Below are 27,501 nucleotides of genomic sequence, written 5' to 3'. Positions count from 1 at the left end.
CATGCCAATACAACTGTGTCCACACAGGACACTTGCCAGCACTGCAAGGTAGCTGAGGAGAGGGGAAGGAATACCAGCACAACCATGCCAGTAAACATTCCTACAGCAGGCTGGTCACAGAAGGCAGCTACCTGCACTGCACAACAGCAAGCAGAGACACACACCACCTTTGTCTGTTCCTTGATGCTTAAGGGGATCAAACACATACGTGCCCAGTCACAAATGTGTTCTATAAACCCTGTCCCCAAAATGCCACATGACTGTTACAAGAGTACAGTAAGACCACGTGCATTTCTCCAGGAAAGGAGGGGTCACTGCAAGGAAGGCAATAGGATAAGCAGGACAGTAAGTGACAATAAGGGCACCCTACACCCTGAGCCTATAGCCCAGTTGTCTACACTTTCATGTTCACTTCTGACTAACCTATCTTGACTTTATACATTCTAGTCCATACAAACTGCACATATCCTAGGAAATCAAATCCCTCCTATTTCTACTCAAAACAACCCGCAGCAGCACGAAGAAGGTAAACATAATGACACTCTCATAGTCAGAAATGACAACAAGGAATTCTACATTTTAGAAACAGTCCACAAGTTCACAGAAAAGACCTGGTGCAGTTAGATTTATTTTACCTTTTTATTTCTTCAGGGCCATTTTGTTGTAGTCAAGCACAAACAGCCAGAAAAAAGACATGCTAGCAAGGGCTGCACAAGACTAAACATTCAGTCATTACGAGAAGGGAAGAGTGCAAGTTGTGCTAATCAAAATCCCTCTGAGCCTAAAGGAAGGCAGCTGGCTTGTTGCATCAAAGTCCAAACCAATCAGGGACTCCACCTCGTCTGGGGTCACCTTCCTGCTTCTGCTTCTCTTTCTCCATATATTTATCCCTGAAGTCATCCAAAGAGCGAGTTTCTGGGTCTTGTTCTTTCTCTGGAAATAGGTTGGGAAACTGAAAGGTTTGTCCTTGGCCCTAAAGAGAAAACAAATGGTCAGAGAGACATTCCAGCCTTTCTGCAGTAGCTATGATGCATACACTTACAGTGAAAGACCACCCTGAATTTCCAGCTAGTGCAAAATGGTACCTCGTGACCTCCCAAAATCCCTTTCCACCCATGTCCCCAAGATACATGTACATCCCTTCTCCTCAAAAGCTAACTTTCAGCCTCTCCTCTTCTGTGTGCTACTTAAGATACTGACATGTTGGGTTTTTTTACAGATGAATGATCAGGAGATGGACATCTCTTCCAAGACTTTGAACCAGCTCAGAGATGTTGTGTGAGTCATACAGTAAAAACAAGATGAGCAAAATAAGGGATTTTGTTAAAGTAACAGCACCAGGGAATACACAGTGGAGCAGGCATTCATTATGTTAACACTCAGGATATGAGTAGTGGTTGTAGTTGTTTAGATCTCAGCTAAGGATAAGAGAGAGCCTAGCAGCTGTTATTGTAGGGTGTAATGTGGGAATACAGAATAACAGATATCAGAGGTCTCTTATCAACAGACATAAAGACTATGGTGTAAAACAATTACAGTGGGAACAATCTGTCTAATATATCACTAATGAGATTAAAGTGATTACATCTGCATCAGTCATTCTGCCTAACAGACAAGTCATTTTAGTGAAACATCATCATCAGATCTACGTCTCCCACTTGGAAAATAAACATTTGCTTGGTCTCTGGTTTTTATCTAACAGCAGGAAACCATTTTTCTGTGGAAATATACTATTCTATTAACATTACCTACTTATTTTTAGTGGCGTTTGCTCTAAGCAGAGCTTCATTAAACTCAACAATATCAGCCCTTCCATTCTATATGGGACCTTGCATAATAAAACTTGTAACTGGCCACCCATAACTCTGAAATTACTCTCCAAAACACTTACAAACATTACCATGCATTAACTTCTTTGGCAGCTTTCTGCATACAGAAATCTCAAGAAAAGCATTTAACTGCTTCAGATGAAAACAGGTGGGTTTGGCTTTTTTTCAGATCAGTCAGTCTTTAAATTTATGCAGTAAATATAACCAAACAAGAGGCTCAGTTATGAAATGGTTCCACAAAGGACATGAAAGGAGCCTTCCCTGACATAACTACCTACACTGCATTTTGGGATCAGAAATATGACATAAATAAATCCAAGAGAACCATCACCACATCCCTGACCCAGCTGAATGTGTGCTATGTTTCATTTAATCATATACAGTCAACCTGGCAAATAACAGGTGTGAAAAAATCTAAACCTCATATGCTTTGGAGAGAAAAAAGCATGACTTATCCCAGATGAGATTATCCAGACTGGAATCTACAAAATACCAACTCTACACAGCAATGCTCCAGTTGTTTTTGTAGCGCATACTTCTTGGGGGTTTCCTAAGAGCCTGACCATACTACAAAAACAACAAGGGAGCTGCTGTGTACATTGCTTTTTCCTTGATTCTAGCCTGGATAAGCTCAACTGGAACATATCAAGGTTTTCCTTTCCACTGGTGTACTCTGGGGTTTCAGCTCTTTTGTACCTTATAATTACCAACAGGTATCCTTCCAACAGCTGTCCTTTGACAGCTAAAGCACAGTCCCACTTCATGGCACAGAAAGAAACTGGCCTTACCAGGGTCCTTGAGCAAGCCCAAAGCTGCAGCCTACTAAACCTCTTCCTGTAGCAGGATCAGCAACAAGCACCCTTGAGGCCAAGCGCTGCCCAGGATTTTAGCACACTGAAGCATTTGGAAAAGAATTTGGTAGTATTACAAAAAATTGCTGTGTTTTAACTGTGCTGTGGGCAGGTCACTCAGCCCTGTGGTACCTACAGAACAGACAGGGCCCATACTAAAGACCTGCCTGCCCTGGAGAGGAAGCCATTTTAGTTAAACAAGTCAGAAAACAACTCGGGCTAACATGGTAGGCACACCACCTCCACTGAAAATCTGAGAACTATTTATACTGGTAACAGTGTAGTAAGGGACTGCTCTTGTTATCCAGCACTTTCATTCTGGTATGCTTCCAGGACCAATGCATTTCCCTTATTGGAGAATGAAGGAAAGCTGTCCCTAAAGCATACTAACAACATCCATGGTAATTCGCTAAGCATTGCAAAACAGTTATTATTTTAAAAAGAGGGAAGAAAACAAAAAAAGACACACACAGAGGCTGTAGCAAAACCAGACAAACCTTTAAGCTGTTTATCAAAGTGCTCACAGTTCCCATTTCAAGGCTGGTGAAAGTCAAATATTGAGCTGAAAATGTCAATCTGTATCTGGAGTCTTTTAATAAATCAAATCAGCACAGACAAGTTGGCTCTTTCCAGCTCTTGTTTTGTGAAGAAATTCTGATTTTGGCTGGCAGCCAAACACGATTCGAAACAGCCAAGACATTACACCCTGAGAACTGAAGGTTGATAAATCTTAAGTAACAATACTCTGCAGTAATACTGCACTGTAAGGCTCTGGAGTGATGAAAACTGTATGAAAAATAGCTGTTGTGCATGCTCAGTAGCTAGTTTTCAGAAGAAGCCTGTATCTTGGGTATTTCAAAATTTAAAAAATACCAAAAGGCATCAACTTACATAAAAGATTGTTAGACTGTCCAGGCATATTTACACTCAGTGCATCTTCCACACAATGCCAGAGGCTACTGAGGTTCAAGCTCATATGCCAACTCCTCAAAAAAATGCCTACCAAAGGAACAGAGGGATTGTCACTCCTTTACACAGTGCTGCTTTTTCTTACACTTTTTCTTTGCAAAAGTTTTCCCTATTGCTATACAGCAACCATTTGACAACCATATGATAGATGCATCCTCAGAATGAAATCCTCATTGGAATAAAGCAAACGATTTTTACCAAGTTCATCAGGGTTTATCTGGTTTACAAACTGCTAGAACATGAAGTGCTGGCATATCCAACCGGAAAGGAAGATTCTGGCTTACTTGAAAACCTTGCATTTGTTAACCGGTTTACCTTTTGCAAGCTATTTATCCTTTTAATTGCTGAATTACTGAAATTCTCATGAGCTGAAGTAACCTCTAAAAAGGCCAGAACTTGCTTCTACTTTAGGACTTCTGCCAGCATAATTACCTTAGAAGCACAGAGAAAGGGGGAGAAGATAACACCACTTTTCTACTCAACATAGCTGTGCTAAAAGAAAATCCTGTAAAAAAGACAGACACTGGAAAAAAAGTAATTTTGCTCAGATAACTCAGTCTGTCTTGGAACTGGGTGGTGCACTGACAGCAAAAGATCTTTTTCATCAATGTGAAGTGATCCCCTAATACTCTGGAATTTGTTAGGATAAGCTCTACCACAAAGTGCTCACCTCACTCTCAAGTGAAGCCTTATAATTCTAAAAAGAAAAGATCAAAGACCCCCAAACAAAGCAAATCAGAGAGGTGGCATCGAACACCTAAAAAAATAAAGGCCACATGATAATTTTACACATTGCTCTTCTCAGTTTGGGGTCTTCCCAGAGACCTCCCTTTTTCCTACAAATTCTAAAGTTATGCACAAGTGAGATGCGTGGTCCAGTGCTCAGATAACAGAAACGGGACCCACTAAACTTCTACTCTTGCACAACTCTAATTCTCAATTCAGCATTACCTGAATGTAGAAGTGAGTTACATACAAGGCCTTATGAGGATTCATTTGTTAAATGCTAATAACATCCTTCACAATAAAAAGTGATCATAGCATCAAACATTTTTTTCCCTTTAGATTTCAAGCCTTCATCTTTAGAAAGGGTAAAAACACACCTTGTTCTTTGAGTCTGTCTAAGGAGTTATCACATGGAGTGGTACGAATTGCCTCCATTCATTTTAATGAGAGGTTAAGTGACCATAATTAGGCCTATGAAGTCAAGTGCTGGCCTTTCCACTGCTGAGCCTCATGTCAGAAAACTGCTGGGAGGATTATCCAGCACAAATTCACTTATACTTCTCTGACCTTTGCGTCCCCTGAAAAGTTTAGAAATGGAAGGTCAGCACAGATATTACTGTGCAGCAATGATGCAGCAAACACCGATCCTGTAAACAACTCTGAGATCTTCTGGTTATTTGGATAACTGAAGCACTTATTACTGTCCTTCAGAATTAGCAGAAAAGTGATGTTTATCGTATCACTAACTACAAAAATGTTGGACTCCCAAAAGCACGGGATTCAGTCCAGCAGTAGCAGCAAACGCAGCTAAGTTTAATAATCCAGTGCATTTGAACAATTCTCCTGCTATTGCAGTGGTAACATCTGATGGCAAACAAATGGCAAAACAGCACAGAAAGCAACTTCAAAAATCCTCTCAGGAACAACACTGCATATGGATCATCCAAGTTTCCTTGAATTCAAAAGACAACTGCTGTCACATCTGATGTGCAAATAGGTTAATTACTGTGCATGTACAGGATACTCTAAACGGGGGTTGAGGAGAAAGCATTTGCAAAAATGTTCCCACCGGTGCCATCATTCAAGCAGCTAAATAGGTGTTAGTCCTAACACTGACAAGGTCAGACTCCTTTTTACAGCCATCTCCACTAGATTTCTCAAAACAGGTTTAATTAAAAATAGGTCTAGAATCCAGAGGCTTGTCTACAGTTGTGCTCCCACGGGTACTAACACCTGTTAAGCTAAACCAGTGAGAACACTGAAGGAGGAGAAGGAGGGGATGTTGTTGTTTTTTTTTAATTTCCCTGCTGTTAATGCAACTGCAAAGTTTCCCACCGGCTTTCTTTTCTTCTTTTTTTTTCTTTTCGTTATGATAATTATAGCGGTATTGGAGTAAGGAGAAATGCTGCTGTATTACAGTTATTTTATCTAGTTTGCAAAGATATAAAACTTGGATTTAATTTTAAAAATAGAACAGTGTAGAAAAGTAGCATTTGATACACAGGGCCGTAAGTCTCTAACTTAAACCCTTCTCACTACATTCCAAAAGGGGGAAAAAGGCAAGCAGGCTCTGGAATGGCAAGATATTGTTGATCCACAGCCTTCTATGATTTGAGGTATTTTTTTAGTGTGAAAATATTATGCTTGGACACATCACATATTTGTCCAGTTACCGCCTGAGAATAAAGCAAACAGCTCTGAATCTCCAAGAAATAGTATTTGGAAAAGAAGGGACAACAATTCTTACATGTGGAACAGCTGGGGCACTAGTCTGACACCTAAGGGCATGTTGACTATGACTTCATATACCTTCCTCCTTTGAGACTCTTGCAGAAAGTCAATGGGTATGTGTGTTGCACAGGGAAACATAGGGTGATGCTTTATGAAGCAGGGAAACATAACCAGTCATGAGAATAAACTCAATTTCATTCAGGTAAACTGCACCACAGCCGCCACCAAGTCACACTGGAAAGAGCAATACTTCCACCTAGTGGGCAACAGAAAGATCAACCCAAGACCTTCCAAAAACACATCCATATTTTTCCAGTCATAAGCAGTTTTAACTTGAAACTGGATTAATGAGAGAAAACACAGCTAGTAAAAATGGTGGGAAAGCCCAGCTACTCTGACTCACAGCAGATGCAAACTAATTCTCATGAAAATAAGGATTTTACAGTGGTTAGCAAAGACTTTCCTAAATTAGGCAGATATTAACAATGGACTGCATGGGGCCTGTAATGGCCTGATCACACCATGAATGAGAACGAAGGCAAACCCTTTAGATTCAGAAATGACACTGGGTTTCTGGCTTCACCCACTGTTTAAAGTTGGTGTGAACACAGAGCTGGGAGCTCATTGTGTGAGACATCAGAGCTAGTGATGAAAAGCAACAAACAAAAGGAAAAAGAGAAAGGGGGAGGAATAAAGAAACCTAAATGTTAATGGAATTAACAGACCACAAAAACAATAGGAAAAAAAAGAGAGCAGGAATGAGGTGAGGAAAAAACACAGAGACCAAGCTTCACTGGCAAGAGTTTAGCAAATGGTCAGGATTCCCTCCCTTGACATGAAAAACACCACCAAAAACTGGTCCCCAACCCTGCTCATGGGAGAGATGGAAAACATGGCATTCCTTAAGAACTTATTATGGCAACTGCAGTATAAGGCAATAAGGGACTCTTGCTGTCCCACGTACTAAGAGCCCTCAGCCACAGTGTAACAGGGCTCCATGCATCGCCCAGAGGACAAAACGGGAGGCTGGAGGAACGAACAAACTACTCCTGTCTCCAATACTAAGTTAGTTTAGGTAAATCTCCTCACCTCTGCCGAGCAACCCTGAAGGTAATGGCTGCTATTCTAGGCTGAGAGGCTGAATGTGAAATAAATGCACAAAGGCACTGCCTTAAGTGAGTGTCTTGCTCCAACACAGCAAAAGCATTCTGTTTGCCACTCCTTCCCCGAGTATACCAAAGCAGAGACTCTTCCTTGAAAAAGGAATGTGCGTTTTAGCCATCGTAATGTAAAATCCTCACAGAGATGAGGCTGCCTTTAACTTCAGCAGAATAAAACAAAGTTAGTCCTCATCTAAATACAACTGTTACTTCCTAGTAACATTACGCTGTTCTTTTAAATTAGGTAAGGGCTGTCTAGAAAAACACACCGTCCTCACTTTTCCTTCTATTCCCCTTCCCAGAAGGGGCTTAGGAAAAAAGCTTCAAAGCATATTTAAACTTTGAAATATTAAAAATCAGATTTCCCATTGTTTTTGCCTCTTGAGTTTGACCCCAAGTCCATATGAAGTCTTAGCCAGTCTTTAAGATAACAGAGTGTTCCCCCAACACTGAATCCTTGTCCCAAGACAGATTTTGAGCTTATGGTGTTACAACCATAAATAGCATCTCTTTAACGTAATTTTGGTATGTGAAGGGTTTTTTTGTCACTGGTTGCACTTCTTTTTTGCATAAAGACAGGTAAGCCCAAGAGAAGTCTAAACTATAATGTGCTCCTGTTATGAAAGAAATTTATAAGAACATGAAGCTCCTTTTCCACTGGGCAACCAATGTATGTTTCAGAGCCCAGTTCAGCCACAAAGCACGCTTGTTTAGACATGACTAAAGGCTCTCCAAGGAATAAGCCTTAGTCTTCTCTGAAATTCAAAGACCTTTAATAAGAAGTTCCCTGCCCTCACAATATATTCTTTCACTTACTGGACATTTCAGCAATCAACCACACAAGTCGTGAACCTTCCAGCACACAGAGTACAGGGTCAGCATGAAACTCTCTGGCAAAGCAGCACCCGATGACATCAGACCACAACCTACAGACAGACCTCAAACCAACATGGGGCTTGAAAAACTAACCATTTGCTTGAAATTGATCTTTAGACCAAGTCGTTTAAACCTCTTTACATTGTGGAATGTGTTAAAGAAACTGTCATTATTAGAGGATTGGCAGAAATACTCAGCCAACCAGGACAACTCACTGGCCATTACTTTCAGCTTGGCTGGTTAACAGTCCCTTTCTCTTCCCTCACAAACATCCATGTTAACTCACCAGCTGTACATAGGCGACCTTGTAATCTGGCTTCTTCACTCTCTGATTCCTGTGATTCCTCTTGTTGTTTGCACCTGCAGAAATGAAGAGAATCCCACCTTTTACTTCCCAGGACTTCCAAGTTCTCCAAAGCAAGGCCAAACTGAAGAGGGGACTTGCTGAGTTCTGATTTATTGTTAAGAGAAATACTCTTCCTTCACTGCCAGCACAACACCACAGTTATTAAAACGTCCTGAAACTCTGGACAATGCTCTCCTCGTTTACAAGCAGAGAACCAAGGCACCACCAGCCTGCTGCCATCGTGCCTTCACGCCACACACAAAGTCTGCAAAGAAGCAAGGAGAAAAGTCTCCCAAGCAGGGGCCAGGGGTGATAAATTGTCCTCCCAACATCCAAAGCTTCAGGAAGACAAGGAGAAAATGACCACTAAACAGCCTTAAACTTGACAATTTTTACTATTCAGCTGATGAGCTGGATCTACTGTTTATACACCAGGAAATTATACTCCACATCCAAACAAACCAATGCACCTCAACCGTCTCCAAGGATGCTGGTCACAACTGAAGTGGGATGTACAACTTATCCACTTCAGATTAGGCAGACATTAAAGCTCTCAATTTATTAGGCATTCTAACCCTCTTTTATTCCTGACTATTCCTTTTATTCCCTTAAAATCAGCAGTGAGGGACAAAATGGTTATAAGGACAAGCATGAATATTTTTCAGTGCTGTTTGGAACTATATGTGTTTGGTATTTATGACTTAATTTAATTCTGTTTTTCACACAAGCATATTACAGATGATACTTCCAGGTTTTTTCTTCCTTTATAGGTTCTGAGTTTTACAACCTTATTTTGAAGCTTTTTCTTTCATCCTCCATTTTTCACTCCTACAGGTCTTTTTTCCTATTCTTTTTAAAATCATCCTTAACCTTACCATTATAAACACGTAAGTCCTTTCTTAGAGTCACTGCATGAAAAAATGAAAAACCCAGCTATCAAAGATGTCCTAAGCAAGTTACTCTCCACTCAATAATTACACTGCCTGGTGATCAAAAATGTAAATTAACATGAAAAAAAATGAAAAATATTCCTGACTGCACCCAAACTGCTGTCAGAGAAGCTCTGGGGAAGGAAGCATTCATAGGTAAAGGTGACATTATCTAAATTTGGCCTATTTCAGTTAGAAGTTCGTCCCTCTGCTCCAACTCAAGAGCTCAGCGTAAGTTAAACTAGGAACGTTTTTCCTTTTTCTCTTGGGTTAGTTTTTTGTTGGGTTTTTGGTGGGTTTTGATGGGGATCTGGGCAGTTTGTTGTTGTTGTTGTTGTTTCGAGGGGTTGTACAAGAGAAAAAACAGAAGAGGAAATATTCAAGTCTGTAGCAGAAATCTGGTAACAACAGGTGATAAAAACCTGAAAACTTGTCAAGATGTTTTTCTGACATTATCTACTGGTCCAACAAAGTATTTTTCTTTGCTCTACAAACTTTGCCTATTGTTAGACCATAACACCTCCTGCAAGCTAATCTCAGCTCATTTTTTAAATGCAGGCTACAGCTGAAATTAAGTTGAATTACTACTTTCATTCAAACACGTGAAGCAGTTCCTTCTGAAGGGTGACACCCACTGGTCTTCAAGGAGAAACAGTACCAACTACAAAAGCACAAGCTAGATAACTGTCAGGATGATTAGCCTTTTTAAATTCAGATTCTTCTTTTTAGAGTGAAACTTACACCATAATTTCATCAAAGCGTTCCAATATGAAGTGGTGTACATTCATTTGAAGGGATGAATAAACAACTAAGCTAACAGACATCACCAGCTAAGCACCTGGAAACACTGGAACCAAAGCCTGTTGAAATCTAACAGACTTTTTGAAAGGTAAAGTCTACTCTGTCTGTGCAGGGATGCTGTATTCATCCCTTTAGATTACTCTGCTGCACTTACCATACTGTATCCTGGTCCTCACAGCAGCTACTGGCACATTGTATATTCTTTCAAGGTAATTCCTGATATCCAATTTTGTCATTCTAGGCAATGAAAAATCATTTTGGGGAAAGAAAGAGAGAAAAAAAAAAGTGTAAATATTTAAATATAATAAACTAGAGACTGTTTAATACCGTGGAATAAATGTCTTCTTGTTTTAACCAAGACAGATTTACTACATGGAAGTATAAACTCAGCCTAGACCACACACTGCTATAGCGATTTATGATCCATAAACTGCAACAATTGTCAAATATTTTATCCTCTGTAGCCTCAACATTCAAAATGCCAAGTATATGCTGTGTTCAGCAGGCTTTCTCACTGCCCAACCTGAGACACCTTTCTTTATTCTGAGTAGGAGCTGCTGATCTTACCAAAACCTCCTACAGGCTTGTGGGCTCTAATGGGTGCCAGCAGACTGGTCAGGCTGAAAGAGTCCTGACAAGTAACTGGATACCACCTTGCTTACTCTGGATCAAATTCATAAGCACTTCCTCCTTCCTTAGCCCGTCCCTGGGAAGGCTGAGCCTCACTAACACTCGGGGAGAGGAGCCACGCAAAGCTGGTCATTAAATCAATGCCCTCGCCGCCCTCTGCAAGGTCTCCCTGATGCAAAAGCCCCTTCCCTGTCCCGGCACGCGGCCCTCCCAGCCCTCAGCCCACAAGCCCAGCTGCCGTGCCCGCACTCACTCCATGGAGACGCGGAACTGGACGGTGTCCTCGGGCTGGGGCACGCCGGGCCGCACCGCCAGCATGAAGAAGTTGGGACGGAAGATCCGCAGCTGCGGGCCGCCCCTCTGGAACAGCGGGTACCTGCGGGGACACGCCTCCGCTCACTGACCGGCCGGCCCCCCACCCCGCTGCCCCGACCGAGCCCCGCCGCACCCCGCCGGCCCCCATCCCAGCGCCCCGCCGCCCGCCCCGCTCACACGGCCCTCCTGCCGCCCGCCGCCATGGCCGAGCCCCGCGGAAGCGGCGACGCCAGAGCGGCCCCGGCGGGGCGGCGGCGGCGGCTGCGCCCCCTGCTGGCGCGGAGGAGCGCGGCGCGGCAGTGTGAGGAGCGCGGGGAGGGGCGCAGGACGGGAAGGGGACACGGGGCGAGGAGGGACCCTCGGAGGAGCCGCGGGGTGCTGTGCCCAGCCCTGGTCTCCTCAGCACAGGAAAGACAAGGAGCTACCAGAGACGGTCCAGCAGAAGGTCATGCAGAGGAGGAGGGGTCTAGAGCATCCCTCTGAGGAGACACGGTGGGAGCTGGGCCTGTTTAGTCTGGAGATGAGGAGACTCACAGGGAATCCCATTATTGCAGACAAGTATCTCAAAGGAGGGTGCCAAGACTCTTTTCAGTGCTGCCCAGCGACAGGACAAGGAGCAATGGCCATAAACTAAAACACAACAAGTTCCACCTCAGCATGAGGAAGAACATCTTTACACTGAGGGTGGCAGAGCACTGGAACAGGCCGGCTGGGGAGAATGTAGAATCTCACTCCCTGGAGATACTGAAACCCACCTGGACACATTCCTGTGTCACCTGCTCCGGGTGACTCTGCCTTGGCACGGGGGTTGGACTGAACAATCTCCAGAGGTCCCTTCCAACCCTAACAAGTCTGTGATTATGTGAAAATACCACCTCTGTGGGGTGCTGCAGTGCTGTTTGCCTTTGCTGGGGTCTTGTCCTGACTCTCCTCCTGTCCTCCACGCTGGTGAGACCCCAGCACAACAGACACAGGGCTGTTGGATCAGGTCCAGAGGAGGCCACAGAGAGGCTGGAAGGGCTGGGACACCTCCCTTGTGAGGACAGGCAGAGAGCTGGGGTTGTGCAGCCAGGAGAAGGGCAGGCTGGAGGGAGACCTGATTGTGACCTTTCAGTATGTAAGGGGGCTTATAAGAAAGTCAGAGACTTTTTACCAAGGTATATTGTGACAGAACAAGAGGAAAATGTTGTAAACTGAGAGAGGGTAAGTTTAGATTAGATGTTGGGAAGAAATTCTTTACTGTGAGGGTGTCGAGGCACTGGAACAGGTTGCCCAGAGAAGCTGTGGCTGCCACATCTCTGGTGGTGTTCAAGGCCAGGCTGAATGGGGTTATGAGGAACCTGGTCTAGTGAGAGGCATCCCTGCCCATGGCAGGGGAGTTGTAACTGGATAATCTTTATGGCCTCTTCATACCTAAACCACTCATGACTCCATGACACCTCAGCATATGCCAACAGAGAGCCGGAGTGGGCACACAGGGACAAGAAACAGACAGAAGTTTGGAAACATGAGATAGACTCTGATGGACTTCTCTCCACCAGGGCAGTTCAAGGGTTGGCAAAGACAAGAGGCCTTACAGAACAGCTCACACCTCAAATTTAGTAACAGCCACTTATGCTTTGACATCTACACAATTAACCAAGTAATTCACACTTCAGTATTGGGCTTTAATATTGTATGCAGGCTAACAGCCTCAATAAATATTTTAATGTAATATTTGAATGAATCATTCTCCATTGCACTTGTCTGCATGTAATAAAAGCAATGTGCTGAAAACTACCACTTCTGGAGATTTGTTCCTTTATTCCCGATTCTTTGATTCACTTCATCACTCGAACTTTGAAGTCAATTTCAACTACATTTGGCAGCCAGATTACAAGCTCTGTGAGAACAGTTGGCTACGATGGCTTAAAACAGGCCCCTAATCCTGAGTCTTTGCTGATGATACTGAGCCTATTCCCCATTGTAGAGACAGATCAAATTATATTAAGTAAGGGTTTGGACCAGCTCCCAAATCCTTGGAAAATGGGAATGCATTAAATAAAATACAAAACACCATTCCAGAGGGCTGACATTGGAGTAGGTACTGGTTGTGCTTTATTTACAAAATCCAGAGATTTGTACACAGCAATCTACAGGACAGCATAGGGCGGCTATCAGGAGGGTAAGGGACATGCTCAGCAGGAATTGAAGATGCCAGCAAGGAGTCAGCCCAGCTCCACAGGGAACCTGCTTCCCCTTGCCTGAGGAAGCCACCAGACCCCTCCAGGAAGAAAAGCAGCAGCAATAGCCAATCCAGGCTGATGCGATTTTTGTTATCATTGAGGCATGAGAACACAAGTGATCGGTGAAGGAGGAAAGAGGAGACCAGCAGGGGTTCAGCACACCACTAAAGGCCATGCTGCCTGGTTCTTTACTTCCAGCGCCCACCAACCTTGCCCTTGGCTCCTGCCTTCTTGCTGCTACAATGCAAAAGGAAAGAAAAACATGTCAGCATGATGGAAGCAGTGGGGGTCTGTGTCCACTCTGCATTTCTGACTCTTAGATTAGGTTTCAGCTGCTTTCACTTCTCGCTTGTTGGGTACACCTGCCATTGACCACATCCTGAGAAAGATATTGTTGATATTGTGGAAAAAGATTCCTCCTGGGGCTCTCAGTGTGAAAGGCAGGATGTGCATGCCTGAAAGAGGTGGACCCTTCCAGACTCCTGCATTATCAGGGTAGAAATCTAGGTGGTCTCCAAACTGACTGACAGGTCTGTGCAGCCACAGACTTGATGTTTTCTGAATACAAATCTGCTATGGTCTAGATTTTAGGATTTAGAGCTCTATCTAGAGAAATTTGCTCCGTATGAAAGAGCTCTGATCAAATTCCCCAGATGCTCTATTCAGTAGTGGAGGCAAAAAGCTGAACACTAATTTAAATACAACTAAGAATTGCTTTGCTCTAGCAAAGGCAGAGTGGCTGTTTATATCATGAGAGCACGAGCCTCCAAAACAATCCAAACAACTTTTTAGGCCTGCTCTCATATCAGTATCCCTGTCTTGCTCATGGTGTGTGGGAGCAGTCCAGCTATACTCCCCACTCAAAGCACCTGAGGCAAACTCTCTCCAACAGTTCTTGCACACAGAAGGGCAATCCTACATGCAAGCCACTTACCTTCTGCCTGAGAAGCCTGAACTCAGAATGGGGCTCGGCAGGAAGTTAGTTGAGTTAGATTCTGCACTAGTTCCCATTAGTAGCACCTTGGTTTGTGGGGCTTGGCAAACCCACAAACCCTTCCATCTCACACACACAAAATGATGAGGCTGCTTCTTGAACCAAAGCACGTGCAAAGTGGGGGCAGCTCTTTGACATGGCAGAGTGTGGGGTTGGGGACCAAGCACAAGGCGCTGCTGTCAACAGAGGCCTTTCTTCAGAACCACTGGTTCCTCCAGGGAGAAGAAAAACACGGGGACATCACATCTGGGGAGATTTTTGTTGTGCTGGCCCATGGATTGGTTCAAGAGCACCAGCCATATTTACAGAAGGATGTAGCACAGTGACAGACACACACACATAGTGGATACTTTACCTTTGACCAAGACAGGCTTGGTCTATTTGAAAAAATTGATGGTTTACATAAAAGAGAGCATGCACTTTCTGCTTATCTCAAACTAATCTCTATGTCCCTTTTGCCAGCCTTTCTGAAGGTTCAAAACCCAGTGTAGGAACTGCACAGCTCCTCAAACAAAGGCAGAGTCCTTTTATATCCACAAGCACCGGTGATGTTTGATGTTACACCTAACATTTATCATGTGCTTAAGGAGATTTAATAAAGTCTGAAGCAAAAGACTCATTTGATCCTTGTATAACACGCTGGCAGGCACTGCTTTGGAATGATAGTGTCTAGTTTGGATAGAAATTTAAGCACACAGAAATCTCATTAGCTCTGAGCTTCTCAGTGCAACCTTTTCAAATGATGTCCTGAGAGAGTATCCTGTCTTTTGGGAGAACAAGCAGGCAGTGTGCCCTGTTGTGGGTGGTGTGGTAGTGCCCCACAAGAGCAGCAACACCCAGACAAACCATGGCATCCTCCTGCAGCTGCACATTCTGCTGAGGTTCATCAGCCTACAGCTCCGTACAGAAAATACCGTGGGAAGGTCAAGCCTTATGTTTGGCATCTACAGACTACCAAATCCCCAGTGTTACATTCATTTGATAAGTCAGGGTGTCCTGGGGAAGTGGGAAGGCAGTAACTGGTAACTGCTATCATCCAAAGATATCACCAAAGGCCACTGCTTCATTCCTGGCATGACTTTGCTAAATAGATACAGACGCACAGAGAAGATCAAACCTACCACTGGAGAGCTCTCCTCCCTAGCTTCCCTAAAGTTACTTCTCTGTGTGTGTTAGTTTTCTACATGTCCTAACCCTCAAGCTTTGTCTACCCCTGGTGTCTCATAAATTCATTAAAAATACCTAGAATAAAGATATTAGTCTCAAAAAAGTAATGAAATAGTCTTGTGGTGAAGAAAAGTCAGAGAGATGATGAGTGAAAAGAACTCACAATCCCATTACGTTAGTCTTGTTACACACCATTCCTCATAATCTTAGCAACCACTTGTTTATCCTTCATAAACAAGGGTTGTATTCCCTCAAGTACTCAAAGCACCTCAGACAGGTGCTTGAAAAACCCAAAAATAAGCAGAGGAAAATTTTGAAGATAGGGTGTGAAGAAACACAATTTTTTTCTTGTTAGGTGTTACATTCACTTCAGTTTGCCTTTCATTTTCTCAATGTGAGGCAGGATGGGAGTGGCCCTTCCATCTCTTGCCCCATTTCATTGCAACAAGAAAATGTCAGTGTTGAGGGTGAAGTGAGTCATTTGAACACTGAGAAGATATCCCCAAGCCAGGAGGTAGGAAAGGGATATAAATACTTACTGCTTCTGGGCCTGATCAATCCGGTTTCTGAGGGTGACAATCTGCAAACAACATATATGACCAGGGTTTTTAGAGACAAAGAAACCTTGTTCCCTCAAGGAGAGGGGAGTTTTACCTGCTGAAGTGCTCAAAACAGGTGCCTGTAGTAGGAATTAGTACTTCCTGTGAAATAAAATCTCACCCGTGGTTGAAGGAGAGAAATGTTACTTCTTGGTAATAAATCTGCAAGCCACCTTCACATGTCAAGGGACAGAAGAGCTAGAATTTTATAACCCTTACTAGAAAAGTTTCTACACATTGAAATTAATCTCCTTTGAACTCACTTGTCAAACTGCAGGCAGGTGAACCTGAATGAGTGTCACCTTGGCCTACTGGAAAGCTCTTGGATGGCTCCAGCACTTGCATGTGTCAATCTCACCTTCTCACTCTTCCCTTACTCCTATACATCAGGAAGTGTGTAAGCCCACAGGTCTTCAGTGGTCTTTGGATGGGGACCTCAAGAATGGAAGATGGGTATCACATCCTCCTGGAGTACCTTCTGCTGGCTGGCAGAGTAGGAGGCAAGGAGCTTGTAGCATTCACCTCTTTCCCAGCCACTCATTTAATAAGAGAAGATGACCTGATGCATAGGAAAGCAAACACCTACCTTGCACAGGATAAACACCTTCTAGCCTTAGTAACTCAGTTTGGTCTTTAGGCCTGGGCTTGCTACTGAAATCCTGGGAGTCAGGTACTGGAAAAGCCTACAAAACACTAGGGTGTGATAGAGGGCCCTCTTTTGCCCCTTCATCTTCTCATTTGTAACTGAGTCAGGGTTCTGCTTAGTTTTCCTGGACTAAAGAAATGTCCTTGCCAAGATGTATGCTTTGCTTCTGCTTTTGGTGCAATTCAAAATTCTGCACTGACTCTGCCGGTCCAAGAACTGATGACCCAAATTTTGAATATTTAAAGTCGCACCTGACATTCCCAGCGTGCAAAAAATGAAGAACAGAAGTCATACATTCTGGTTGTCCCAAGAACTGGTAATTCCTGGCTCACATTTTTCCATGGCAAACAGAAACAAAATAAGAGACTGAAACATTACCAGGAACAGGACAACACAAGCAAGGAAAGATCAACAGATCACTTGCTTTTGTACTTACTCGTGGAAGTTTTAGTATTTGTCACAGAAGTTTAAATTGCTTTTTTCCAACCAAGTATTTTCCCCAAGTGTGGAGGAGAACCAGTTGTCTTCAATGTGACCCAAGCACTTAAGACTTACCTTCAGTCATAACCTTATGATTGTGACTATGACACTCACTCCAATGAAGCACCAAAGAGCAACAGACACTAGAGCTAAAGAATGGCTCTACTTCTGTGTGTCCCACTTCCTTCCTTTGTCTCTCCCTTGCATCCTTGCTTGTGTCTCCTTCATTCTCTTTCCTATTTTCACTTACCTTTCTCCTCAATTTGTTCCTGCTATCATCTTCCCTTAATTCTTCCACTTTCCCCATCTTAGCTGTGCATTTTCCTTCTGCTTTGTTCATTCTTTGTACTTTGTCTCTGTGGTTTTCATTAGCAGGCACCCACCTCTTTGTTTATGCAGAGATTTCACTACCACAGCATGTATCTCTCCCCTGGCACAGCCTTATTTCCTGTTTTTCCACACCTACTTGATCTGTTATCCTTAAGCCAGCCCTCTCCAGTATTTTGGATCTCGTGCCACGAGGTGGAGAAGCTTCCCAAACCCCATACTATTCTCTATATGCTGTAGTCCAGGGTATTACATGTGTCCCTAAGCTTTTGCATATATCCCAGGTGCATCAGCGTGATGCCCCCATGCACATAATACCCGGTTTTGGGTACAGAGTTTTGGACAGGAAATTATTTTTGGGTGCTCTCAGTAGATTGCATGCTCATTTCTTTAACCAAATCCCTGTTGGACTCTTGACTCTTTTCCTAAATTACCACTTTATATCTTTTCAAAGAATGGAAAGGGAGAGAAAAAGGAAGTGGATGGAGAGACACAAGATCCATTTTTCTCTTTTCTCTCTGCACTTGGAGCCAAGTGCCAGCTCTCATCTGGCACCTGGCTCTGACCATGCGGCAGGCTCATGCATTTGGTAGCCTTTGCTGCTCTTGTTACACAGGCAAGTTCATTGTACTTACAACTTGGAAAGCTCCTGCAGCCTGCAACGCATTGTTAAAATCTAAGAGAGATTGAGATAGTTACGTTGGTGTTGCTCACTCCCTGCCAGCATGTCTGTGTGATTGGGAATTAAAAGGAGAGCGAGACAGAGAGAGACCCAGTAGGATTTCTCAGCCACTAAAACCTAATGTGGGTGAGTGTAGCCCTGTCCAGTGACCGTGTGAAGGAAACATGTCCACTTTCTGTTACCATGTGACACTTCAGTCAGATGGCCCTGTCTGGAGACAGTTTTCAGTGACTCCAGAGAGCTCAGTCCACGGGTAATCTGTCTGGGATGGAATAAACTTACAACGTTCAAGTTTGAAATCAAAGATGGATCTAAAAATATTACTTTGCAATGGAGGTACATGAAATGAGAGTTACTGGATTTTCAGGCCACAGTTACCTATAGATAAACAAGAATGAACAATGTTTCTGGAGAGGGCAGGGAGTCCATTTCCCATTGGGATTGCCTTTCCATGGGGCACTGAAAACCTTAAAAGTGTTCTATTCAATTTTAGCCTAAAATGTGAAATCCAGTTCAAGTATGTATGGTAGGGGAATGCAGTTCCAAGCATCTTGCTGCTTAAGTATTGCAAAGGGTCGTTGGAGACCCAAATAATGTCACAACATGACTTTTGCCTGAGGAATCAGAGAGATTTTTACATTTTGGACCCTGTGCCACTAGCAAGATGGCCTCTCAACTCACCTCATATTTTTTCCTCTTGATCTGCTCTGTAAAGTCATACTTTTCAGTCTCCAGCTGATATAACCAGTCCCACAGCTCCTTAGCTTTGTCCCTGTGTGTTTATGCGGAAAGGAAGGCGGAAGAAACACATGACATCAGATATTTTCCATGGTTTTCACATCACTAATAATGAATTTTATTTAATGCTGTTCACACATCTTCCTGTAAACCCTCTCTGTTCCCTGAAAGCTACTCATCATTTTCAAGGTCACATTTTTCTCGGCCTCTCACCTTCAAACCTTTTAGACTTGCAGTCTTGCATGTGTCACACATTAACATAATTCCTCTAATTTTCCCCCTAACTCTTAATGAAAGATAAGACTCCAGTGGAATCAGACAAGAAGGAAGGAGGACTCTGAAGGTCACCCAGATAAGCAGAGCAGTTGCCATTGTGCAATCTCATCTGTGTCAGGGCTGAGGTGAGCCAACTTCATCTTTCAATCATGTGTAAACTCCAACATGTGCAGTCCAGACTATCATCTGATGACTGCTCTGCACTAGAGCACTTAGCTTCCAAACCTCCAGCCTTCATGGAGATCCATATTCATACCTTAGCAGCATTAACCCACCCCTAGGAATGCTACAGATACCAGTCTGTAAGATTGTTCAGCTAATCCCAGAGCTAGTCCTGGAAATGACTAATCCTAGTTAGCAGGAGAGGCTAACAGAGCTATGCCAGGAGCACAACTAGAGGGCTACCAAACCATTTCAGCACTTCCCTACATTCCCATCTCTCCTCCATTCTCCAGGTTAAGCAAAGGCACAACTTATAAGTCTCTCATGATGAATTTCAAGGAAGACCCCCTCCTCTACCTCATTTTATCACCAGAGAAGGCTCCAGGACAGTAAAACCAAATATCAGTAGATTACATTCCATAAATTAGGATAAACATGTTACCTCAGCTTGTCTTCATTAAGGTGGTCAATGTTCAGGGGCTTGCGCCTCTCTGCCAGGACCTTCTTCTTCGTCTCTCTAGCTGTTTGCTTCTTTCCTCTTTTCTGGTCAGCCTATTTTCAGAATAACAATTAACATCAGACTGCAGAAATTAAGCCTGAATTAAGTGATTTCAGTGACAGAGCAAGTAAGACAAGCTGCTGGGGATCCAGAAGAAGGAAAGCTGGGCAGTTTTCTCTTGTAATGAAGACTGTTCCCAGTCAACCCCAGGGTTTAATGTTCTCATATTTCTTTCATTGATCCATGATTTTTACCTTAGCCAAATAACTGCTGTATGTTGCACCCATGGAGGACAGAGCCTTCTTCTTCTTCAGATCATCCTCAGCTTTTCTCTTGGCATCTTCTTCCTCTCTCCGTGCCTTTTCCTCCTGTGGAGGAAAAACACAGAAGAGGTTACTCTAGGGGAAGAGTCCCAGTTTCCCCAGCAGCCAGTGCCAGGAATGTGACCAGAGAAGTACAGTGATGAGAATTAGCAACTCCTGTTTTCTGCCCTTGCTTTAAGAGGGTGGTCATTTCATCTTCAGACTGAGGCAGGCAGAACCAGTAGTTTTTTTCTGTCTCTAGAGAATCTCTCCGGTTTGATGCAGAGACAAGGAGAGGGAAGGAAAGACACTTACCGCAAGCCTTGCCTGACGCTCCTTCTCCTTCTCAGCCCGGATTCTCTGCTGCTCTGCTCTTTCAGCTCTGCGCTTCTCCTGCAGGGAGCAGTAGCAGAGGCATTGGACCATCATCATGGCTTTACCTGCCTCCACTGTTACGCCCCATTACCAAGAGCTTTGTTTCATAGAGCGTGAGTCACCTTCTCTCTTTCTAGAACATGCAGAAGGGTCTCTTGTACAACTCTCAGATATAAAACAAGGGGCTAAGAGAGGGGACAGATGGGGGGAGAAGCCATTTGATGATGACTTGAGCAGTCACTTCTGTAGGTGGCAGCACAGCTTTCTGTCAAAGTCTGACAGTGGACTAATGGTTTCAGCTTCTCATCTACAGGTGATCTCTCAATCTAGTACAGGGAAACAGCAGTACACGGACTTACAATCCTCTCCTTGAGAGCAACCAGCTCTTCCTCTTCCTTTCTTCTGGCTTCAAAGTGGCTGTCAATCAAGGCCTGCAGTTCGATCAGGTCTTTGTTCTGCCTTTTCTTTTGGATGTCCTAGAAGAGCAGAAAAATTCATTAAGTGCATATTGTTCTAGTATTATGTCCTGGACATTCCCAGCACCCTGCATACACAGAGAAACAAAAGTAGAAAGAGTCTGTAGATTTCCATGGAAATCTATGGATTAGCTTAAATGGCTCTTGGCAATCAGACACTCATTCAGGCAACAGTCAGGAGCCTAGAAGTGTAAAGAATCCAAATCTCCCATTCCCCTACACCGTATTTTATCCCTGGCTTTGCTTACACGCTTCTCATATACTTAGCTGCCTCCTCTTTGCTTTGTAATACAAATCTTACCTAGAAAATATTCCTGCATTTTGGGCAAAGCAAATATTTCTGTGGAGGTTTTCAACACCAGAATTTATTCATTTCTCTAGCCACTTTCTAGGAAAGTGTTTGGAACTCTACTTACTATTGTAATTTTAGCTAGTGTTTCTAAGCAACCGATGAGGGCCTGCAACTTTCAAGCCATTTGCAATAATGGGACAGAGGATCTGAGGTCCCTAAAACACTTACTTTCTCCTCCTTATATTAGCTTCAAAGATTCAAGGAGACAAACAAAAAAAAGAAATATATGATTTTAGCTTAGTGACATTATCAGTGAATGCATTCAGACAGTTTCAGGGAGCAGAGAGTAACCTTTTGCTGAAATCAAGTGGCAAATCAACCATACTTTTGTCTTTGACTTTACCCTCAGCAATATCCAATACAGGAGGAGTTATGTGGGTTTGAACTCATGTCTATTATCAGGTACAAAGGACAAACAAAGTCTCAGGAATACTTACATCAAAATCTACTTTCTCACCCTCTGGTATTTTAGGAGCAGTTAGTCTGCAGAGAGTCAAAAGCAAAACAAAAAGAAAAGAAAAATAAAGGATTTTCATCTGAAAGAATATGCAGCTTTTTAAATAGCCCATCCTGCCCTGCCCTCAGGAACCACGCTGACAAGGAGGAGTGTTGGTGGAGATAGAGAGGGGTGAAAGAGCACATCTGCAGAAAACAACTCCAGGAAAGTACTAAGGACCCCTGTCCTTCCTGGAAGCTCATGCAGGGCAGGGAGTTACCCCTAAAACCCCTTTTTATTCCCAAAGCCTATGGTCGTCCCCTACCACATGGAAAGATGTTGGTCTGTGAGTCTGTCTGTGCAGGGCTATACCCTCTATCCTGGGCAGCTGGCAGAGTGGGAAGGGAAGGTGCCGGGGCCCAGAGGCAGAGGGTCCATGGCAAACCTTAGTAAAGCTCGACTGAGCCCAGCCCAACATTTGCCACCTTTCCCACTGTCAGTGATCCTGGATGGAAAGGGCAGTTTCCCAGCCATGGCCTCCTAGAGAGGATTTCCTGTTGAGCTGCCTATATTTTGGGGTACTGTGAGACCTCTGCATCTCAGGCAGTCCACGAGTTGTCTGATTCTACCAGGAACAGGTCTTAAGGCCAGGCCAGTAACTCCTGCTAAGGCATCCTCTGAAGGAAGCAGACATCCTGGAAAGGTGTGCAGGAACAAACAGATGGATGTTGCATAAGGGAGAGTTGAATAAAGGCTTCTAGTGGCCACTTGCCCAACAGGGAATCTGAGGGCTTCTGCTAGATCAGGAAAAGGATCCCAGGGTTTTGAAACCCTTCCAGTCATACTTACTTTATTCTGGGCTTCTCCTCTGTATTTGGAAGGATGTAGCAAAACAGGAAGGGAAAAAGAGGAAGAAAGTTAAAACAACAGAGATCACGCCAGCTGCTAAAGTAAAAGGAGGGAAGGGAAATTTAATCTTAGGGGAAACATCCAGAGACACTGGTTAGATCTCAAGCACTTCCAAAAGAAATACACACACTCACACACCCTTTTTGCTTGCAGTGAATCTGTTTTTACTCTCGAAACAGAATTTGGCATAAAATAATCAAGAGACTGTATAGAAGTCCCAAACGTAGCATCTGGAAAGCAGTGGCTTTGTGTAAATGCAAAATTGTTTTTCTCAAACCATCCTGACCAAAGCTCTAAGGAGGCCAGCTGGGCTGGAGGGTAGAAGAAAACAATGCCTTTTTCAATCAGCACTTTTTTTGTTAAAGGTAAGTTGAATTCACAGTATCATATCTCAGTGATAATTAGGCTTCACCAGTTTTGTTCAAATGCCTCACATGGAGGCCAGGAGGGGAAAACCTTTATGACACACATTTTCTCCAGGTTCATTGGCTTCCAAGACATGTTAGGGCACATGTCCCTGAGATACCTTGGTGCCATGGGGAAGATGCTTATTCTTCTGCACTGTGTGGTGCTCCTCAAACCCAGCTTGGAAAGGCCATCCTCTCTTAGCAAGCATCCTCTCCTGCTGAGGTACATGCAAAATTCCCACGGGCATTAATGGGAATGATCTTTTCATTTCCAGGAGAGGCAAAATGCCCTGATAGGCAGGCTAAACCATCACAGAGACTGCCAACCTGGGCCCTCTAGCAGTCAGAACTGTTCTTTTGCAACAAGCGACCTTTCCCTGGCTCTCGGACATGTGCTGGTCTTATGAGTTACTTGCTTAACATTTGTGCTTGTGGTCAAGTCCCCTCCCTACTATTCTTTTAAAACTTAAGCTATTAACTCCAGCGTAATGCCAGCGAGTTCAGTGCTGTTACTCTCACAAACAGAAATAAATTAAACCTGTGTGTTTATTCTGGCCCATTCTCTCAGAGCCCCAGGTTGACTTTCATAACCACACACTACATTTGAACTTTCAGGGATGCCGATGGATTCTGCGGTACAAGACTCTCCCTGGGTTGGCTCAGTGGGAGGAACTGAGGTTAAAAACCTCACAGCCTACTGAATCTGGTAAAAAAAAATTGTAAAGTACAAGTAAAAATAACCTCTTCAGTAGTGGGTGCAGCCCTGTTATCAGGTTCATAATATAGAAAGATATTATATTTTTTCAATGCTTATTTGCATCCAGCAGTTTTGGGATTGATGGTGAAAATTTAGAATAGCAAATAGAAAAAACTAGGAAAAAATAAAATGAAGTATTATAAGAGGGAAAAATAGCAAAAAACTTATACTGGAAAAAGATTTATTGAGGCAATCAGATGTAAGGGTGTTGGATAACAAAAAATTGAAAGAGTGGTTGGAAATGGATTATTGATATAATCAAGAGGAAAGATGTGAGAGATATGTAAAAAAAATCAGAAACCAACATTTCCTTTTTCTCACTCTTTCCCATACAAATTTCATTAATGACATTTTAGGGGGTAGACTTTTCTCATTTACTGCAAGAACACTGCCTGCCAAAACATATCTCAGTTGAGGCCTCTAGATGCCAGAGCAATGCTATGAAAATAAACAGCATGTAATTACAAATGTGTTTTAGACTGCTCCACTATAAAGGAAGTCCCAAATCACTCCTGAAGAAAAATACCCTTAGCCAACAGTGTGCTTCTGTATTTCTCCAGTTGTATTTTTATTTGTTTTGCTTTTCAAATAGCCAGTGAGCTTTTAACATGTTAGCTTAAATTGCCTTTTACCTGGAGAGAGGAAAAGTGATTAACCAGTCTATCAGGTATGTTATACATACAGGATTCCCTTTCTTCATGACATACCCAGATAATTTTGACAGACATTCCTGTTTGGCTTAAATCTACCAGTTAGTAACATTTCAAGGGGGGGGGAAGAGTAGACAGGAAATGACTGGTTTTGTTTGTTGACCTTGGTTGCCAGGATCGACACCTGTCTGTCAATAACTGAGGGAATTTGGTTTCAGCTGCCAACAAATCAGCACTCCAACAAACAATTGTAAAAATAAAAAGAAAAATTAAGGTTAGTTGTTCTTGAAATAAGAAACTGTAGTTAGAGTTCTTAAAGGTACCTCCAGAAAACCAGAAAAAGGGGTATTTTTTAAAAAAATAAACAGTAAAAAATCTATCCTCTGCAGTGCATGACCCAGCCTTTGTTCATACTGTATGAACCAAAAGCAGCCCAGGGATAGGATTTATTTTGAAATGCCCCTTCTTTCATGACACCAAGTCAAGGAACTGGGCCAAAATTTGTTGACAAGCAGGAATTGTCATAGCAAATTCCTGTTCCTAGGGCGGATTTTGACTGACATTCTGGTCATTCTGACTGTGAACCATGGGGCTGAGACAAAATCCCCACACACAACCCTGCCAAAAGATGGCAAGAGACATTGCAAATCCAAGTTCACTGCCCTGGTGATTAGAGAGTCTTTGAGTTTCTGGTTTCTGAAAGGCTTAGCACAGAGAGAGAATACACCACCAAAATACCACCACCCTTGCTTTCTCCTGCCCAATCTATGAGATATTCACACGGTGATCTCCTTCTCTGGGAATCCATCTTAACTGCCTTTATTTCACTCAGAAATCCCTAAATGCCCTCCCCCTTAATCCCACTTCTCAGAAGCAACATGTCTTACTCACACTGTGTCCTTGGGAAAAAAAGGAAATCAATATGCTATTAAAAATAAAAGAAAAGAATGGGAAAAAGGAAGACAGAGAGAGGCTCAGGAAGGTCCTCAGGGTATTTCCCTAAATTAAAAAAGAAGCCTGAAAAGTGAGCAAGAAAATTAAAACAAAAGAACAACAACTAAAAAAAAAAAATCTACAAAAGCAAAATAAAACAAGGAAACACATAAAATGCAGGGTGTTTTCAAGACATTGGGCTTTGTCTTTTGAAGCAGCTGCCTGTGTGTTCTAGGGGCTGGGGCAGTCAGGAAGAACCCAGTTACTTCAACAGCTTCTAAAACTCCATGAGAACATTTCTATACATTTAAACTGGGTGAGGAGGGGGCTAAGTTATCTTATACAAGAGCAACACTGACCCTGCACACATTTAGATTTGGTCCTTTCAAATGAGTCTTGTCCCTACCTGTGTGCTCCAGCACCCACTCAACCACGTATTACAACCAGGCTGTATTTAGCTCCACCCATCTGAATAAATTTATTCACATATTTAATGTTTAGGACAATTTTAAGTGCATGGCTTAATCAGAAGTTTACATTTCTATAGATTCAGGCCTGGAGCCCATGACCTTCTAAGGCTGACTGAGGGATGCATGGCTATGCAGGGCTCAGCTCCATTTTCAAATACGCCACTACGATTTAAGAGATTCTTTCCTGATTTTTTGGGGGGATAGAGATGTTTTGCTGATGAGAGCTATGATACAACAGATTCTGGCTAAAAGACAAGTCCAGAGCAAGCTTCTAGAGCTTCATTTTCACCATCTACTATCCTAATGAGGATGTAGAGGCTTCTCAATACACTAATGACTCCCCAAGGGTGATTGGATATGCATAGTGATTCTTTGCAGCAGAGATGTTTTGGCCCAGTTCCTGAGTTTAAAATAAAGTGAGGAACAAAAACAGACACATAAAAGAGAGTGAGATGTTAGAAGGATGACTTTGTTGTCCTAAGATAACACTGAGCTACCATCATTGTATTCGCCTTCTTCATTGGCCATAGGTTGAAGGACAAAAGAAAAAGAGAAGAAGCACAGTAGTCAATCCACAACTGGCACTGTTCTAAGAGCACCTGTCCCCACTCCCTCCCTGTTATGCTGGGAACCTTGGACTCTCCAGAGAAGGAACAAGAAGAAAAAACACCTTTTTGGTGATTTGATGTGGCTGATATACAGCCCTTTCTCCATGTTCATCGAAATCCATCTAGAGAGATCATTTCCCTCCCATACTCTCTTTTCTCTTGAACAATGTCAGTGTTTTTGACAGTTTCCCCAGCACTGAAAGAGAAAAAGGATGAGGGCCTGTAGGTTCATAACATACCTTCCTCATGAGCTTCCTCTGCTGGTGTCATGGTGCAAGCAGTGATAGAAGGACAGGAAATAGGAAAGAAAAAACAGAACAGTTATTTAAAGCTCTTGGAATCCTGAGAAAGAGACCAGGGAATGCATGAAGGGGGAAAAAAATAAAGGAATTAGTGAACTAAAGCAGCGAGAAAAGGTATCTGGAGAGACTGTCAGGCCTTAAAAATTCTGTAATGTTAAAGTAGCAGTAAGCATGAAGGTTAAAGGAGAAGAGAGCTGCAAATTATCATTGTGGTTAATATTTGTTTCTCTTGTTTTCTTCTCTTCTACCAGCCCAGGACTCCTGTTCTCTCCCTCTCTCACACACAGACACACTTTCATGTTGCACCTAGGTGGAGTAATCAGAAGTTGTGTCACATACCTGGCTCATGAACTTCAGGTGTGAAGTGTCATGGAACAAGTTGCGATGGAAAACAAGAGAATGAGAACAAAAAATCTGTTATTTCACACTCCAAAAGAGCTTTTGAGCCAATGGGGAGGAGGGGCAGAGAGGAAAAGGAGAGGCAAGAATGAAGTTAAGAAGTAAACAGGTAAAATATTTACATTTGAAATAACACATAAAGAGAAGTCACAGAACAGGAAAGGTGA

The 27,501-nt window shown here is 43.0% G+C and overlaps 2 protein-coding genes across 51 annotated transcripts in view; both read right to left on the bottom strand.

Annotated features, from left to right (window-relative positions):
• Positions 1-610: 610 nt before the first annotated feature.
• MRPL23 (mitochondrial ribosomal protein L23) lies at positions 611-11,408 on the bottom strand. Its single transcript, XM_048308205.1, has 5 exons — positions 11,341-11,408; positions 11,102-11,224; positions 10,373-10,455; positions 8,429-8,502; positions 611-973 (listed from the first exon to the last, which is right to left on the bottom strand). Exons 1-5 carry the CDS (start codon positions 11,364-11,366, stop codon positions 809-811), a joined length of 471 nt encoding a protein of 156 aa, XP_048164162.1. The 5' UTR covers positions 11,367-11,408; the 3' UTR covers positions 611-808.
• A 1,824-nt stretch (positions 11,409-13,232) lies between these two features.
• TNNT3 (troponin T3, fast skeletal type) overlaps positions 13,233-27,501 on the bottom strand; it is a 30,978-nt gene continuing 16,709 nt past the window's right edge. For 8 of the 50 annotated variants that reach the window (XM_048306363.1, XM_048306370.1, XM_048306364.1 and 5 more), the window contains 12 exons: positions 27,275-27,286; positions 26,873-26,893; positions 26,523-26,540; positions 22,749-22,767; positions 21,901-21,946; positions 20,995-21,111; positions 20,576-20,653; positions 20,213-20,326; positions 19,902-20,011; positions 18,965-19,055; positions 16,089-16,129; positions 13,233-13,625 (listed from right to left, as the gene is read on the bottom strand). In XM_048306363.1, the coding sequence (XP_048162320.1) occupies positions 13,577-13,625; positions 16,089-16,129; positions 18,965-19,055; positions 19,902-20,011; positions 20,213-20,326; positions 20,576-20,653; positions 20,995-21,111; positions 21,901-21,946; positions 22,749-22,767; positions 26,523-26,540; positions 26,873-26,893; positions 27,275-27,286 (716 nt within the window). In that variant the 3' untranslated portion in view covers positions 13,233-13,576. The remainder of the gene's footprint in view (positions 13,626-16,088; positions 16,130-18,964; positions 19,056-19,901; positions 20,012-20,212; positions 20,327-20,575; positions 20,654-20,994; positions 21,112-21,900; positions 21,947-22,748; positions 22,768-26,522; positions 26,541-26,872; positions 26,894-27,274; positions 27,287-27,501) is intronic. The other 42 variants (XM_048306367.1, XM_048306372.1, XM_048306382.1 and 39 more) reach the window with 9 other exon arrangements.

The sequence above is a fragment of the Corvus hawaiiensis genome, chromosome 6 (assembly GCF_020740725.1).
Source record: "Corvus hawaiiensis isolate bCorHaw1 chromosome 6, bCorHaw1.pri.cur, whole genome shotgun sequence".
In the NCBI taxonomy this organism is placed as follows: domain Eukaryota; kingdom Metazoa; phylum Chordata; class Aves; order Passeriformes; family Corvidae; genus Corvus; species Corvus hawaiiensis.
This window is presented reverse-complemented; position numbering and strand designations above follow the sequence as displayed.

Excerpts from the sequence above, each read along its gene's own strand:
- MRPL23 (XM_048308205.1), bottom strand. The coding sequence starts at position 11,366 with ATGGCGGCGGGCGGCAGGAGGGCCGT. Across the intron at positions 10,456-11,101 it reads CAGTTCCGCGTCTCCATGGA|AATGACAAAATTGGATATCA; the intron begins GTGAGTGCGGGC and ends TTCATTGCCTAG. Across the intron at positions 974-8,428 it reads AGGTCGCCTATGTACAGCTG|GGCCAAGGACAAACCTTTCA; the intron begins GTGAGTTAACAT and ends TTTTCTCTTTAG.